The sequence below is a fragment of the Ictalurus punctatus genome, chromosome 27 (genome assembly GCF_001660625.3).
Source record: "Ictalurus punctatus breed USDA103 chromosome 27, Coco_2.0, whole genome shotgun sequence".
Lineage (NCBI taxonomy): Eukaryota > Metazoa > Chordata > Actinopteri > Siluriformes > Ictaluridae > Ictalurus > Ictalurus punctatus.
Window position 1 is genome coordinate 17,300,001 of NC_030442.2, and position 16,756 is coordinate 17,316,756.

The 16,756-nt window shown below is 43.6% G+C and overlaps 2 protein-coding genes across 5 annotated transcripts in view; one reads left to right on the forward strand and one right to left on the reverse strand.

The window, feature by feature from the left end:
- Positions 1-16,756, forward strand: part of cdca9 (cell division cycle associated 9) — a 155,537-nt gene that overhangs the window by 91,997 nt on the left and 46,784 nt on the right. The window lies entirely within an intron of this gene.
- Positions 1-16,756, reverse strand: part of mylk3 (myosin light chain kinase 3) — a 40,893-nt gene that overhangs the window by 18,944 nt on the left and 5,193 nt on the right. For 2 of the 3 annotated variants that reach the window (XM_047151484.2, XM_017459196.3), the window contains exons 1-5: positions 14,027-14,880; positions 11,581-11,674; positions 8,396-8,648; positions 5,202-5,638; positions 2,744-2,849 (exon numbers count right to left, since the gene is read on the reverse strand). In XM_047151484.2, coding sequence (XP_047007440.1) covers positions 2,744-2,849; positions 5,202-5,638; positions 8,396-8,648; positions 11,581-11,674; positions 14,027-14,599 — 1,463 coding nt within the window. In that variant the 5' untranslated portion in view covers positions 14,600-14,880. Of the gene's footprint in view, positions 1-2,743; positions 2,850-5,201; positions 5,639-8,395; positions 8,649-11,580; positions 11,675-14,026; positions 14,881-16,756 lie in introns of those variants that run through there. The other variant, XM_017459197.3, reaches the window with a different exon arrangement.

A 16,756-nucleotide genomic window follows, 5' to 3' on the forward strand; every position in this document is an offset into this window, starting at 1 on the left:
TGCCAGTTCTTCAGCTTTGACCCTCCGCATGCTATCAGCATCCCCCTCCCCCTTGCTCCACCCCCTCCCCCTCTCCGACGCCCGCGTGCTTATCTCCGTATCTGCATTGCTATTATCATCGGACGCGAGTGGGCGCATGCCAAGTTGACAGTGAATCGATAGCACAAAACTATAATTACCCAGCGGTGAGGTCTTATCACACACTCTGCGGGTCTGAAAGGGACGCAGGATGCTAACGTACGGCGGCTTAAGAAAACAATCGCAGGAATTTACAAAGGGTCACAGTAGCGCTAGATGTTCATGTCGATCTACAGCTCTATAGCAGCGTTTCCCTACATTTTTTCAGTCACGGCACCCTTCGAAAACGTTCAAAAATCTGTGGCGCCCTACACTAACGCCAGACTGCGTTAGCTACGTGAGGATGAAGTTGACGATCCAGAAGCATCTGGAGCTTTTCTTTTAAGAAATCTGTCCATATTCCTTTGCGCTACACACGCATCGTCACACGATAATTATCGGGATTTAACACACATTACAACATAAACAGAGCTAAATACAACGCCACATGATGCCCATGTTTGATAAACACTAACGCCGCGTCCCGATTCGCCCACTATCCGTCCTAAATAGTACCGGAGATGAGAATCAACGCGTCCCATTACTGCGTAGTACGTTGAAACGAGTATCCCAGACGTTCCCGGACGGTGTACGAGTTCCGGTAGATTCTCCGAGTGCGGCTCCGTGGTCACTTTTTCACCTGACGTTGCCGACGACTCCTTGCGCGGAAGAGGGAGGAGTTTTGTGACGTTTTTTTAGTTTTTTTTTTAGAGGATGCAGAAAAGCTGAAACGCAACGAGGAGTCCGTTTACGGCGACGGCGCGCGTATCCAGGCAACAACGTTCTCTTCCGTCACACGAGGTGTTAGCGCGTCTCAACTCTTGCGTGCTCTTTTGCTCCACGCTCAAAAGTATGTGCATTTTCTTGTGAATAAAAATACAACTGAATGTAATCGACTTGAACATCATGAAACCGAACTCATGAATTCGCCTACATACAGCGGCTCCCTTCCCATGATGCCTTGCCTGTGCTGTAGTGCGTTTTCAGGTTCTGCATGTTTCAGGGACTTTTTGACTCGTCTTCGGAAACTGAAAGCCGAGCGCTGTTCAGGTTCAGGAATTTATTATTTTTTTTAAAAAGCGAGAAGTTTTGTTGCTGAAGAAGTCTGTGGCAGTGTGCCTCGGGTCAGTGCTCTTCTCTCCGAGTTTCCATCCAACCAGATTCATCCTGCCGCTGTGTGCAGTTACATCACCGAGTGAGTCAGTTCACGCGGCAGCCGGACAAAGCCACGTTTCGCAGATCAGCTTCAGTTAATCCCTCATTCGTAAGGCTGTTTAATATATAATAACTTTTTCAGAATTGTTTTTGTTACAGATCCTACTATAAGCGTTCTTGTTGTTCTTCCGGCTGCTCCCGGTTAGGGGGTCGCCACGGCGGGTCAACAATTTGTTTAATTTGGCACCGGTTTTACGCTGGATGCCCTTCCTGATGCCACGCTCCCGTTTTATCTGGGACCGGCACTGAGAGAACCAGTGGCTGGTTCGGTTCCCTTCCGGGAGATCGAACCCGGGCCATGGCGGTGAGAGCGTGGGATCCTAGCCACTAAACCATCAGGGGTAAGTGTACACAACATATATAAATAAATAAACAATCAATCAATCAAATACCACCCTAAAGCGGATTATTTCCCAATAACAGCACGCCCCAGTGTGTTATATTTCTCTTACACCCCAGCAATTTTTTGAATGACACTCCGTACTTTTTGCTCATTTATAGTTTCTAGTTACATTTAATGTTGTGGAATATCTGCAAAACAAGTTAGTTCCTGCCCTTAAAGCAGCTCGTTCCCTCACCGGCAGCTCCGAAGCGCTGACACTGGAGACTCCTTCCACGACTCTATACTCTAAAACATCACCATATCAAAGATTTGTTAAAAAAAAATTTTTTTTACGTGGACGTCCGCCCTACAAGTCCCTGTGATTGAGCTGTTACTATAGAAACGATATTAACGAAGATTAATCAACACTTTCCGACCAATCAGAATCCAGATTTCAACCGCCCTGCGCATTTGATCTGTGCTACGAGAGAGCGCAGAACGACGTCTGTGGCTGATGTTAACACTTTTCCTTATATTTTATCGCCGCTACAAAAACTCTTCCATGCCACCGTGGCAATTTTGAAAAATCCATATGAATAAATATAAAACAAATAGTTTACGCAATTTTGTAAGTGTATGCATTTGATAAACCAGACACCCTTATTGGGGCAGTGGTGGCTTGGCCTTAAGGCGCTGGGTTACTGGTCAGAAGGGCCAAGCTGCCAAGCTGCCACTATTGGGCCCTTGAGCAAGGCCCTTAACCCTCTCTGCTCCAGGGGGCGCTGTATCATGGCCGACCCTGCGCTCTGACCCCAACCTCCTGACATGCTAGGGTATGCGAATAAAAGAATTTCACGCCGCTGTAACATATACGTGAGTAACAAATACTAATAATTATCATTATTTAACCAAAGGATTTATCTTTTGTCTTTTACAAGAGTTCTACCTAAAAATCGTTTTTAATAGAGAAATATTCTTCTGTATAGTTCTACATAGAACCATTAAGGGTTCCTCTGTACAGTAAGAAATATACATGCAGTAGACGTTTTCAAGCTGTAGTCAGGAGGAGAGACGTTGACCCACACTCACCCTCCCAGCAACTCGTTGGGTTCCACTGTGTAATAGGAGCCGATGGGAACCTGCTTGGCGCTGACGATGCGGTGCTCGAACGGGGCAGGTCGAGGAGGGCAATCGTCTGGGGGGGAAAAACAAAGAAGAGAAGCGCAATGGGTGTGAAATAACTGACTGTGACTTGGCGAAGCGTGAAAGGTGAAAGGTGACACGTGACGTCTGTGACTCTGTTTACAACGCCTAATGGAACAGAACGTTAACATTAACGTCAGGAGCTTTGGAAGAACCCTGCTGTCGTTACTGTTATACGAGTACACGAGCGATAACTAAGCTAATGATCTACAGTATCAAATGCTCGGAAGGTGCAGCTGCTAACAAAGTGGGCCAATTTATCTGATTCATCTCTGTCACAGCGCTGTTCAAATCTTTCTTCTGATTGCTGGTGATTCATTTTCTATTACATTAACTCTGGCAGCAGTACAGCTGCAAATCACCATGTTTATATTGATTTGCTTGTTCTAATACACTTTTGTTTCTTTAGAAACCTGCAGTTTCTCATTCCAGAACTCAGAACCTTTTTCACAAACCATTCTAGGAACCTATGTTCTACTGCAGGGGCTTTTACCTTCAAGAACCCAGAAACTATATATATATATATATATATATATATATATATATATATATATATATATATATATATATAGAGAGAGAGAGAGAGAGAGAGAGAGAGAGAGAGAGAGAGAGAAACGTAGGACCTTTTAAGAACCTTTGGTTTTCTTCTGGAACCCAGAAACATTTTCAGGAACTCAGAAACCATTTTTAGAACCCTAGGTTCTTCTTTCTGATCTCAGACATTTTCGGTAACCTTTTCATGAACCCATGAACTTTTCATGAACCCATGAACTTTAGCTACATTTCCCCGGGAGGAACCTGAGCCAAGTTTAACACCAAATTGTGGTGAGGTAGAAAGCAAGACCACGCACGACTCCACAACGCTGCTTGAGATGCTAAACTGGTAGCGATAAGCTTCCTTCACTGTTGAACTGCATTAGACTCGAAGCTCCAGCGCAAAACTGAAGCAGCCGATCGACCGCATTTGCTTAAAAGATGTAATAGTCTGTTTGGGTTTTTTTTTTTTTTTTTTTTACACTTATTTTTACTTTTTTTTTATATTTATGTAGAAATAATGTGGAAAATATTTAGAACATGATAATAATGGTGTGAAAATACTGGCGTGAGTCATGAGCTCAGCACAACTGTATTACATGGCTGAGAAAGCCCCGTTAGAAGACTGTATTATGGTCTGGATTGCTTGTGACCGGATTGTTTGTGTTGAAATGGACCCCCAGTTGGTCCTTTTATAGACACTCGCTTCACTCCGCCGCCATTTTAGAAATCAGCAAGCTCCCAGGACAGCCTGATCATTCTCCCGTGAGCGAACGATTCGAGCTGTGCTTTGTTAAAACTTATCAGCTGGAAAACCTGTGGAAACCCGTTTCAGCCACTGAGAAAAAAACGAAATAAAAAAGGTAACTGTGACTTTATTTCCCGGTACTGTGTCAAGTGTGCTTTTTTATTTATTTCGGGTACTGTGTCAAGTGTCTGTCTAAGTTTTTAGAAAAAAGTCAGAATTGTGATTGTGACTAGTAATTGCGAGAAATAAAGTCAACATTGTGCGACATGAACTCGTAAGTGTGGGGGAAAAAAGTCAGAATTGAGAGACATAAAGTCACGGTTGTGAGAAATCAAGTAGCAATTCTGAGATATAAAGTTGCAATGGCCTTTTCATCTTTTTTTTTTCTCTTTCTTTCTCTGCAGCAGAAACAGGCTTCCATAAAATCACCGATAGCACTTTATCAAGATGGAGTCATTTATGTCTGGTGAAGGAGATGAAGCTGGACGCAGAATCTGCTATGTTTTTCCTGGACGGGAATGAGATCCAGATTTACACAACAAATCAAACGTGATAGGTTTTTTTTTTGTCATCATAAAGAAAAAAGGAGACAGCGGGAACGTCCTCCGAAAAATCATCATGAGCCGAATTTTACGTGTTTATGATGGTATGACGTGGCTTTCAAGCAGACGAATGGCAGCTCTTTTAGCTAGCAGCGCTAACATGCTAATATCGTAGCTTAGGGCTCGTAAGAGTTTATTACAAAGAGAAAGAGAAGAAAGGAACAGAACTCGTGCACTCGTGAACGGAACTCGCGAATCATTATAAGCAGAATTTAGCTTATTTACAGTGTTAAAAATCGGGTTTGCTAAAGCTAATGCTAAGTCTAGTTGAACTACAGTAGGTTCTGAGGGAGGAGCTTTGTGTACATGGGTGGGAATGGGGGTGTGGCCAATGTGTGAAATCAAACCACTCAAATTTTATTCGACTCCAATTATTTAAGTGCCACAGGACTAATCTTGCCAGATTTGGACAAATCATACCTAACACTTAAAAACCACTTCCAGAACGTATTTTACGCACCAATGATAGGAAACTGTAAATCCAGGCCTGCAGATTTCGAAGGATCTTCACTCTGTGGTGCAGAACTCGCCCCTTCATCACGTTTTGAAGGCTCGGATATGTTCTGGGGCGTTTTAGGCTTTTCCAGAACCACATCTGCAGTCTCAGTGCCGGTTTCCTGGGTGAGCCGTACGGGTTTGGGTTCACGCTCAGCTTCTGTCGGCTGTGGAGTTTCCAGAGCAACGGTCTCCTTCTGTTCCAAGTTCTCCGTGATTGGCAGGTTGGGCTTTGCGTCGTGACACGGCTCGGCTTCAGGGACGTCTTTAGTTTTTTGCTCACGTTCCGTCTTTTGCTTCGGCTCCTGTCTTTTAATCAAAGAGTCCACGGAGGGCAGGACGGCAGCTGCAGAAACATCTGTGCACTCAGGTGTTCCTGGGGTTTCTGTTTCTGGGGTTTTGCTAGAGATACATAATCCGAATCATTAGTTTAATAATCTTTTAACATGGTTCTTGTCACATTCATACACATTAAAGCTTGTTCTTAAGAACACAAGGCAAATTGGCAGAAATGAGCAGGGCATGAAAACCACACTGGACTGGGAACTGATAATTAGCCGGAGATAATCTGTCAGGAACTCAGAGTTTACTCCGTCCAGCTGAAATTAGCTGTGGAGTTCCTTTCACTCTGAACGTATTTTAGCGTAATTACTGACAGCTCCATGCAGCAGCCCTGCTCCTTTCCTCTTAAACTACACCTAAGGATTGGCATCTCATTAAACAACGGCTAGTCGAGAGAAAACAGGCGCATTAACACACAAAGGCTGGATGTTAAAGGTGTACATACTTTGGGCACCTTTTAGACACCCAGAAACCTTCCAAGAAAACATTTCAACTTTTAAGTAAAGCCAGAAAATGTTTAAAGATACGGGAACTTTTTCTGGAACTTTTTTCCGCAGTCAGGAAACTGTGGAAGTAGGCAAATGTTTAGAAACGGAGTAACTGTTTAAGGACACTCTTTCAGGAACTAAGGAACCTTTTTCAGGAAATCAGGTGCCATTTTCGAAAGATGTTTTTTAAAACCCCAAGACACTTTGGAACCCATTAATACGGTATATTTAGTACTCCCGGAGCTTTTGTTTTGGAGCTCTGGCAACTTTTTAGGAAGCCAGGAACCTTTTTAAGAAACCTTTCTAGAACACCAGGACCATTTTGGTGCCCGTGTTCTTTTTCAGGAACTAATTAACTTCAGTTGCATTTGTGCTGGAGGAACCTGGCCGATAGTTCTCTGCTGGAGAACTCGCCGTTTTAACGTGTTTTGAAACGGTTCCTAATGTTACTGGTTTCCAGATAAACGTTCCTGGGTTCCTGAAAAGATTCCTGTGATGGAAAAGCAGCAAGAGTTCGTGAGTTAGTTACAACGGTTAATTTACAGGCTTTGAAAGTTCCTCTGTGTTCTGAACCGACGGCGGCTTCAACGTCAAACCCCTCCGGTGATCAGGAACCTGACTCCTCGCCATCCTGGAGCGTGCGTGAGAGCCTTTGTTGTTCACATGCAGTATCATCCACACGTTCCACATTTCAGTAATACATCAAATAAAGGCATGCAATCGGTCTGAGTGAGACGCGCCTCTCCAAACACTCCGGACAATGCAACGATACATCGCCGTGACTGTGTGAGGACGTGTGAGTACGTGTGAGTACGTGAGTGACAGTGCGTCCTCTGAGATGATGCTTACTCGGATTTTATTTTTATTTCTGTATTCATCTGCGGCGGGATGACAGTACGCCTCTCGTATGCGGTATACGCGGCACGACGGTACATTTCCGCTGAACTTCCACCTTGTTGGATGACGCGGTCAAGAGGACGCACTAGTGAGGGTGTATAACAGTGGCGAGAGAGCGAGAGAACTAACATCTGAGAGTCGACTCGCTATTAAAATCATTTGCTCTGTCAACCTCATGGTAACCTGGAGGCTTTTCTTCTCCGGTTATTAGCGCATGCTTTAACCTTCATCTTCTAATGAGTCGGGGGCCAAACCACGGGTTACAAAGAGACGGCGTTTTCAAATGACAGGAGCACAATGCTGACTCATTATCGTGTCTTTCGGACCAGTGTGAAAGCCAGAGGTAGATTAGAGTACGGCGGACCAGCCGAAATCATGCGGATATAGGTCGAGAGCTTCAGCTAATGTTCACATCGAACAGATGAGAACGTCAGAGGAGAACGTTCAGACTGGTTCAAAGTGACAGGAAGGCTACGGCAGCTCAAATAACTACCGAGCGGAAAAGCATTGCAAAAGGCACAACATGTCAAAACAGCTGAAGAACACATCAGTTTCCACTTCACTCGGTCAGGAACAGGATGCTGAGGACACAGCAGACGCAGACGCAGACGCAGACGCAGACGGACCCAAACTGAAGATCAGAAAAAAGACCGAGCGACGCTTTTCCAATCTTCAACAGTTTCTGTGACCAAATTTAATGGTCAGAATATATCCATCTGATCTCGTGTGAGGCGCTACTCTTATTTTTACTGATGTAGTTATATTACACTAATGTTTTTTCCCCCCAATGTTACCGACCTCTGCTTACTACAAAGGTAAACAGCGACCTAGTGAGTAGCTTTCACACTGTCCGGTGTTACCCAGATGAGGACGGGTTCCCTTCTGAGTCTGGTTCCTTTCAAGGTTCCTTCCTCTTAACATCTCAGGGAGTCTCCCCTCACCACCGTCACCACCGGCTCGCTCAATCGGGATAAACTCACACACTTAAAATCTCCATCCTGTGTTTATATGTTTCTGTAAAGCTGCGTTGAGACAACGCCCGTTGTCATATAAATAAAATTGAATCGAGTTGAATTAAAACCAAATCACATCTAAAAAAAAAAAATGTGGACATTTGGCGGACACCCTCATGCTGAGTGACTTTACATTTATCTCGTTTATACAACTGATCAGTGGCAGCTTGGCAGGGCTGGGATTTGAACAGAGCGTGCTGTGATGTAACTGCACAGAAAGTCCCGTTAATGAGAGTTTAAAGGTAAAATGCCCTTTGAGACATTTCTAAATCCCATCTGGGAGGAAATCTCTTAAACTCTGTTCAGACGTTCCTGACTGAACACATGAAGGAAGCGATTAATAACCCAAATCCCTGCAGCACCGGGCTTTAGGACAATCAGTTCCACAAGACTGAATCGTTTAGATTTTGAAGGCTCACCTCTCGAGCTGAGAAGCTGCAGTCACGGAGATGCTCTCTGCGGGCAAGACTTTATCATCTTTGCTGACTTCGAGCGCTTCGGGCTCGCTCGGGCTCTCGGGAGCGAAGGCCTGAACTCGGCCCGGCTCTCTGCTCTTCAGCGTCACCTCCTTTGGTCTGCGCTGGGATTTAGGAGTCGGAACTTCTCCTGTTAAAGCTGGAAAGGAACCAAGGGCTGGAGAGTTGACTTTATGTTCTTGATGCTTGTGTGGGACTGTAGAAGGAAACGTGAATCAGTGGCAGAGTTACACATTTATTGTAACGTAAATGTCAAAGGGATTTCAGATATATTTCATTTTAATCTCGGTTGTGAGCGAACAAATCAATATGGATGCAAATCCAATTCCAGGTATTTTACATGAATAGGTGTAGACGACAATCCTGTCACTGTAGACATCAGTATTGCTACTGTAGACGTCAATCCTGTCACTGTACACGTCAATCCTGTCACTGTAGACGTCAATCCTGTCACTGTACACGTCAATCCTGTCACTGTAGACGTCAATCCTGTCACTGTAGACGTCAATCCTGTCACTGTACACGTCAATCCTGTCACTGTACACGTCAATCCTGTTACTGTAGACGTCAATCCTGTCACTGTACACGTCAATCCTGTTACTGTAGACATCAGTATTGCTACTGTACACGTCAATCCTGTCACTGTACACGTCAATCCTGTCACTGTACACGTCAATCCTGTTACTGTACACGTCAATCCTGTTACTGTAGACATCAGTATTGCTACTGTACACGTCAATCCTGTCACTGTACACGTCAATCCTGTCACTGTACACGTCAATCCTGTCACTGTACACGTCAACCCTGTCACTGTACACGTCAATGCTTTTGTTGATGTCCATTCTTGCAGACACGGAAGATTGCTTAATTAACCCATTACAAATTAATTTGATATAATTATATATTAAAATGACTTTTAGCTCATAAAAATGTACTTTATTACAGGAATTAGATTACAATTTAGAAATCTAGAGGTTTATATCAAAGATTGCTGCAGGCACTGATTCAAGATAACATCCCACATATATTTTATGCTAAATTCTATATATATTGTTTGTGTTACTACTGTACTGAGTCCTAAAATAATAATAAATGTGGAGCTGTCCCAGTCTCTATAATTAGCCCCGTTGACATGGATGTGCTGCTGATTCACTCATTTTTGACTCTCCGAAGACGTTAAGTGTGAGCGTGAGGTGAGCGACAATAAATCTGACTAGATGCTAAAAATCTTTAGCATCTGGCAGATCTTCGTAGCAGCTGAGCTTAAAGCACCTTTACATGTTGATGTGAAGTTTTCTTCTCCCCGTGTCAGTGGTATCCAGTTTCCCCTACTGTAGGAGTCACGTATCACATGCCAAATTCCAACCTTTCAGAGGACCTGCGTTGCATGCAAAGATTCCCATCGCGTTTGTTTCTATCGCCCACCTCTCGCATTATCACTGGGCAACTCAGCACATATGGAGAGCAGTATTAAAGTCTCCGTTCTGCTCAGTATCTGACAGATGGTTATGTAGGACACTGCTTTGTAGAAGCTCTGCTTTATTTAAGATACGAGGAAGAATGTTATAGCGTTGATCCTTTAATCAAACATCAATTTGTCAGTAACAGTCACAGAGTTATGTGCCTTAGATGGTTCCTTTACACTTGACTCTCAATTAAATTACTTCTAACATCGTGGCCCACGGTTGTGTCCTGCACATTGTATACCTAAATTACAAACATTGTTTAAATTACGGAGGTATTATTATTATCGTCTGTATATTTGAGCCCTTTCCGACAGCTCCTACATGACGTCGAGATCCATCTTTTCACACGGAGGACGACCGAGGGACTCGTACAGGACTATTACAAAAGCCGCGAACGTTCACTGATGCTCAAGAAGGCGACACGGGATACATTGAGCGCCAGGGGGGTGTAAACTTTTGAACAGAACGATCGGGGTGAATCGTTATTTTGTTTAAAGATCGTATTTCGTTCATCGGGTACCGCCCTTCAGAAGCTACAGAAGATATTTACATGTTTTCCAGAAGACAAGATGAAAAAAATTTACAACGATCATCCTGTTCAAAAGTTTACACCCCCTCTGGCGCTTAACGTGTCAGTCGTGTCGCCTTCTTGACACGTTTCAGTGAACGTTCGCACCTTTTGTAAAAGTCGTGTACGAGTCCCTCGGTCGTCCTCCGTGTGAAAAGACGGATCTGAACATCATATAAACGCTGTTGGAGAGGGCTCGAACGTGTAGAAGATTCTGGAAAAGTAAAGAATGTGCAGGACGGAAGGTTTTTCTGAAGAACAGTGGGCGGTTTAACCGCTCAGGACGAACAAGGGACTCATGAATAACTATTACAAAATATTAACACAGTCGTCGATCATCCAGGTAACGACACACGGGATGAATAATCGAGCGTGTGTAAACTTTTGAACTGGTTCATTTGTGTGAATTCAGTTATTACTGTGTCTTGTGGAATGTATGTAAACATCTGTTATGTGAAACGGTTATTCCGGGCAGAACTAAATGGAAAAAGGCAATTTCTACAATCCTTCTTATTTATTACTATTATTATTATTATTAATATTTTGCAGGTTCCGCAAGGCGTATGTAAACGTATGATCTCAACTGTACACTTCATGCCTCCGAGGTTGCCAGATTTTCTTTGAAGCATCCGAGATGGGGGTTTTCAAACAAAGTGCCTTTAAACAAAAGCACTCGCCTTTAAACCCCCAAAAATCTGTTTCTTTATCGTCACGAATTTTTTTTTTTAAATAATGTGACAAATTATTTAAACGATTTCTGAACGTGACATTTTTTTTTTTAATAACTTGTAAGCCCAACCTTTATCGTTGTCTGTTCTATCTCTTACAGATCAGGGCTGGAAAGCCCCATTTTTTTGCCCCACAACTGGATAACAATGTTGCTGCCATAATGTGCACATCACAGCTTTAAATAACAGATTCCATGGTTATTCCATCATAGACACGTCTTATTTTCAACTCAAAATGCGTCGGCTGAGCTGTATTTCTGCCGGAAGAAGAATATTCTTATGGAAGCCGTCCAGGTTGATGATAAAGCTCTGCCTGGGAGAAAGCTGACAGCGCAGCGGACTGCGCTCAGAGACTCGATCTCCTACCTGCAGGTTGCTCATTAAGTTCCTCCGGAGCCTGAGTTCCTGTGTGACAGAAAGAGCTTTTGGCCTTTGTGGCATCACCATCTGATGTATTTTTCTGGGGGAGGGAAAAAAAAAGTGAAAGGTAAAGGTGTCACAGATTGTTTTTGGACGAAGCGAAAAACCTACTTCTGCGTTTCTGGTTCTGAGCCACCATGGTGACGTTCAGATTTTTTCCCCTTAGGCTGTACATTACATGAGCTAGGATCTTCATGCACTTTGTATCCAGCATCATTTGAATTAAAATGACCCTGGAGGCGTTTGTTTAATAATATCTGTACTAGACTGTCACAGAGATGTCACAACGTATCACAAGATGAACGCAAAACAGAAGGAGGATCGAACAAATTCAAAATAGAAAGCAATGTGAATATGGGTGTTTAAATCTGCAGGGAAATACAGACCTTTCAGTAATTATTAGTTATATGCTTATGGTATATGCTTATGTCATTGGTTCCTTTAGTCGTGAGTTCGGCAGCAAAAACGATACAGAATGACTTTTTTCTTTTTATTTCAAAAGCATAAATTATCCTGAGACTGAGCTACAAATTTTGTGCTGTCACAATTCCCAGTCACATTCCTACATCATTTTTCCCCTGAGAGTTTATAGCGCTCCGGTCCTTCCTTGTCACACACTCCACTTAACAATGGGCTACGCTGTATGTTCACGGATCAGGCAATTAGAGCAAGGCCTTTTGCCTTTCTTTCGCCAAGATCAAACCGAGAGAAAGTAGAATATGCATGGAGCAATTAGATCAGCATGTGGAGAGGAACTGAGAAATCTTTTTTTTTTTTTTTTTTAAACGGATCTACTGTAAGTGGCATCCTTAATTGTTGAAAACAACAACGATGGAATCTTTCTCGAAAGAACTATAGAACTATAGAAAGAGTTAGCATCTCGGAAACAGTGGAGAACATTTCAAACCGTTTCTATATCAGATAAACACCCGGTGCCGTGCTGTTATAGGAAAATAATCAACAACACGGCGGTGGGATGAAGCGGAGTTTCTGTCATCACCCTGAAGTTGATTATTTACCGATAACAGCACATCCTGAAGTGTTTTATTCCTCTTATATCCATCACAGTAGTAATCGTGCCAACGATTTCAATTGTTTATTTATTAAATAACGACGTACGTCATACGGCTGCGAAACACGTGAACTCCTGCTCTCAGTTACGTTATAGCAGCTATATTCATATATCCGTTCCCTCACTTTCTCTTGTAGTTAATAAGGCAGCGAGTTATTGAGAGTTATTGTCCTGAAGATGTCGGAGAACTGAAAGTTATAGCTTTACATATGACCGATTCGAGGCGCTGACACTGGAGACTCCTTCCGTGAACGTCAAATAAACAGATTTCTTCGGACAGAAAACAGACGCTGTTCATGTGGGGCGTCCATCATCTAAGTCCTTGTGAATGAGTTGTTACTATATAAACGATAACGTATTATGACAAGAGCATTAATATAAACCTGCACGACTGTCAGAGCCGCTGTTGTAAATTTTGCCTACCGCTTATTCTACAGGGTCGTGGGGAACCTGGAGCCTATAACAGGGAGCGTGGGGCACAAGGCCGGGGACACACGGAATGGGGTACCAGTCCATCACAGGGCACACTCACATACACATTCATACGCTACGGACACTTCGGACACGCCAATGAGCCTACCATGCATGTCGTTGGACTGGGGGAGGAAACCGGAGTACCCGGAGGAAACCCCCGCGGCACGGGGAGAACACACAAACTCTGCACACACTGGGCTCAGAGCCACTGTTATAGAAAATGAATCAATTCCGACCAATCAGAATTGAGAATCCAACAGCGCTGTGGCTTGTCGTATTTTGAATATACAGTAAATTCCTTATACACTGTGTCACAAGGGTTTTAGTTTGGATGTTGTTTTTTTTTCCCAACAGGACAAAGGGGTAGGATAAGTAGGTCTCTCAGTTCTGTTACAATAAAATACATTTTAAAAAGGCTGGAAAGAAAATGGTGCAACTGAACGCTTTCATGGTTTATGTCTGGAGACTTGGGTACCAGTTGAACTCCCAGTAATCCAGGTCAAGAGTCCTTAAACAACACGTCTCGTACAATGGCATATGAAACCTGAAGCTTCTCTGTGGACACAGCAGTGACCTGGGAAACATGTTCCAAAGGAACCTGGACCCGTTTAGCAAATCGCAAGAATGGAGCCATAAGTTAAACATACTAGCTTTAGATCACAAGATATATCGATTTTTTTAAAACACAGATTTTTCTTCAAGTATAATTGTTCCTATGAAATGTACAGACATTCAGACAAAAGTTATCAGATAGCAAACCCAGAGCTCCACAGCAATGACTCAATGCGGCAAGAACTTGCATACAACCCGGAGTAAGACCCTTAAGATTCGCAGGCGCTCACTAACCTGATCGTCTGTTGCGTCCAGAAGGCCTTGCTTCCTCCAAGGCACGACGCCACTGAGAATGAACTCCACTATCTTTGAGCTGCGGAAAGCTTCGCCCACGTACCCGAGCACCTTATCCAGGGTTGAAACTGAACTTTCTATCCCCTCGATTTTCTTTCTCTGCAGCAGGCCTTCTTGTTTCAGGCTCATCAACAGTGCCACCGTTTCCCCACAGAGGGATTTGACCTCAGCGATCGCAGCTGAATCACTCACGCCTTGGTCTGCATCTCTACGAGGAGGTTTTATAAAGGACTGTCCTACAGCTTTGTCCTGATTGATTTGTGCAAAGTTCTTCTCCAAAACTACCATTCCTTGACACACTGACTCTAATTTCTGAAGCACTAAACTCTGTGTATTTGTGACCTGTTCAACTCTTCCTTCCAGGAGCTTTATCTTCTCTTCAATGTGGCCCAGACTGCCCAGAAGAGTCGAACTGGCTTTCTTTGGCGACCCAGATGCTGCTCCAGAGTTGTCCAGCTTTGCACCTTCGTACATCTTGGCAATGCAGGTGGCCAGAGTCACCGGTTTACTCATGATTGGAGTGAAACGCAGTCAGGATAACAGCTCAGGGGCAAGACAAAAGGCAAGAGAAAGAAGCACCACTAATCCTTGGGTCACTGTGAGCAAAAGTTATCACAACAGCTATTTCGGTCCTTCCTATCTTACTCCTCTTAAGGCTTCTCTCAGGTGTTCCTCCCACCAAAACGAGCAGCTAGTCCAGAATGGTGTCAGTATGCACCAGAGACATGACACCACTTAAATAAACACCTCCATTCTGGTATCTTATCGCGACACTTCTATTTTTCCCTCCCCCTTCTCTGTTCCACTCTATTGAGCTCGGTCTGTTCGAGTTCATGCTTTTTATACAGGACCTAGAGCTGCCAAAGTTCCAGCAGTCCCTTGACGTCACCAAAACATTTAAACTTAACACGACAGATGCTGTTGACAAGCATACATGCAAGGAATGACCTTTCATGAAACGCCAATAAATCAGAACATGCAAAGTCGGACGGAATCAGTTGGAATGTTGTACACGTCTTGTTCTAGGATCAGGATGGGGATGTCTTCTTTGCTTAAAAACGCACTGGTTCCAATCTGCATAATGCTCTGTGTCTGGAACGTGCCTTGACTTTGGGTTGACACTTCTTGTAAAAATAAACCCCTCTAGACACTGGTATGGAAATGAATCGTGAAATGGAATGTTAGATGTGTTCCCTCTTCGAATAAAGAATTCGATTATGCTGTGTCCTGCCAGGAAAAGATTGCTTAAGAAAGTAAAATAAAAAAAACAACAACAACAACTAATACCTGATCCGGGGGATTTGTCACATTCGCAATACAGTACAGGTGGAAAATAATTGGACAGTGGCACAGTTTCTTGTCGTTTTGTTTGTGCAATACAGCACACAGGATGTGAAATGAAACAGTGCAGAATGTTCCCGAGTGGCACAGCTGTTTAAGGTTTCAGGTTTGTAGTCAGGAATCATGAGATTGAAGCTGGAATCCTGACGACGCCACAATCATCTATTGGCGAGAGTCCAAGAGAGCATATTCAACCCGCTGGGTGAGAAGGACGGGACTTTTCTCTCTGTCCTGACAATCAGATGGATGTTAGCCAATCTGTTAGCCCACGCATACATAATAGTTCAGTTGAGCAACAGTTTCAAATTCGCAGTGGCTCCTTGTGTACACGTTTAACCTTCACTGTCTGCTGTCGCTAGCTGGCGTGCAATAGAGGCAAGGTTGCCAAGTCTCCATGACAAAACCAGGCCGATACCAAAACTCAAAGTCTGACCCTGAACACGCTAATAAAAATCAGGGAAACTGTCACCAAATGTATTATAATATTTCCAAAGTAACATCGTGTAATACATTTGAATGTACTGTACGAAATCCCAGACACTTTTTGAAATAATTCTTTCACTAATTATTTTGTTTTGCTCAAGTCTAGGGTTGGGGACAAAATAGAAAGTGTGGATGTAACGACTCTAATGTGTGCAATGTGTACCGCAGCTACCTCTACAATAAAAAGCTCTACACGTTGCTCCCGAGATAGCAAAGGGCCTGACCCGTTCTGCTCTCCGGGCCGGCCTGGACCGTCCTGGTGCCCTGCTTCTGGAGTCGCTTGAAGGCCAGTCACTGTTGCTGAGGTTGGTCCCATACGTACAGCCTCGGGACACTTGGAAGCTGTGGAGATGGCATTTGACTGCAATTGATGCGGGCAGCTTTGGTGCTGTCTCTTGGGACTGCGGTTGCGGTGACGGTTTTGGACTACGATTGCACAAACAGACTTTGCGCTCGGGTCTCCATCGGTGGACAGTTCATGATTTCAGCGGGACAGACTTCATGTTGAGACTGTGGTGAAGTTCCTGATTACACTCTTTGTTTTATCGTATAGCACACAGTTATAGAAGGGAATTTTTTTTTTATAATTACGCTACCCAGTGCCAACCAGATGAGGATGAGTTCCCTTTCTGAGTCTGGTTCCTCTCAAGGTTTCTTCCTCATATCATCCCAGGGAGTTTTCCATCGCCATTCTGGCTTGATCATTAGGGATAAATTGATCAACTTATAATTTAGATCTGAAATTGATACATTTCTGTAAAGCTGCATTGTGCTATACAAATAAAACTGAATTGAATTGAAATATGTAGCCCAATTCCATGGGGAATTCCATGCCATTCTTGGATA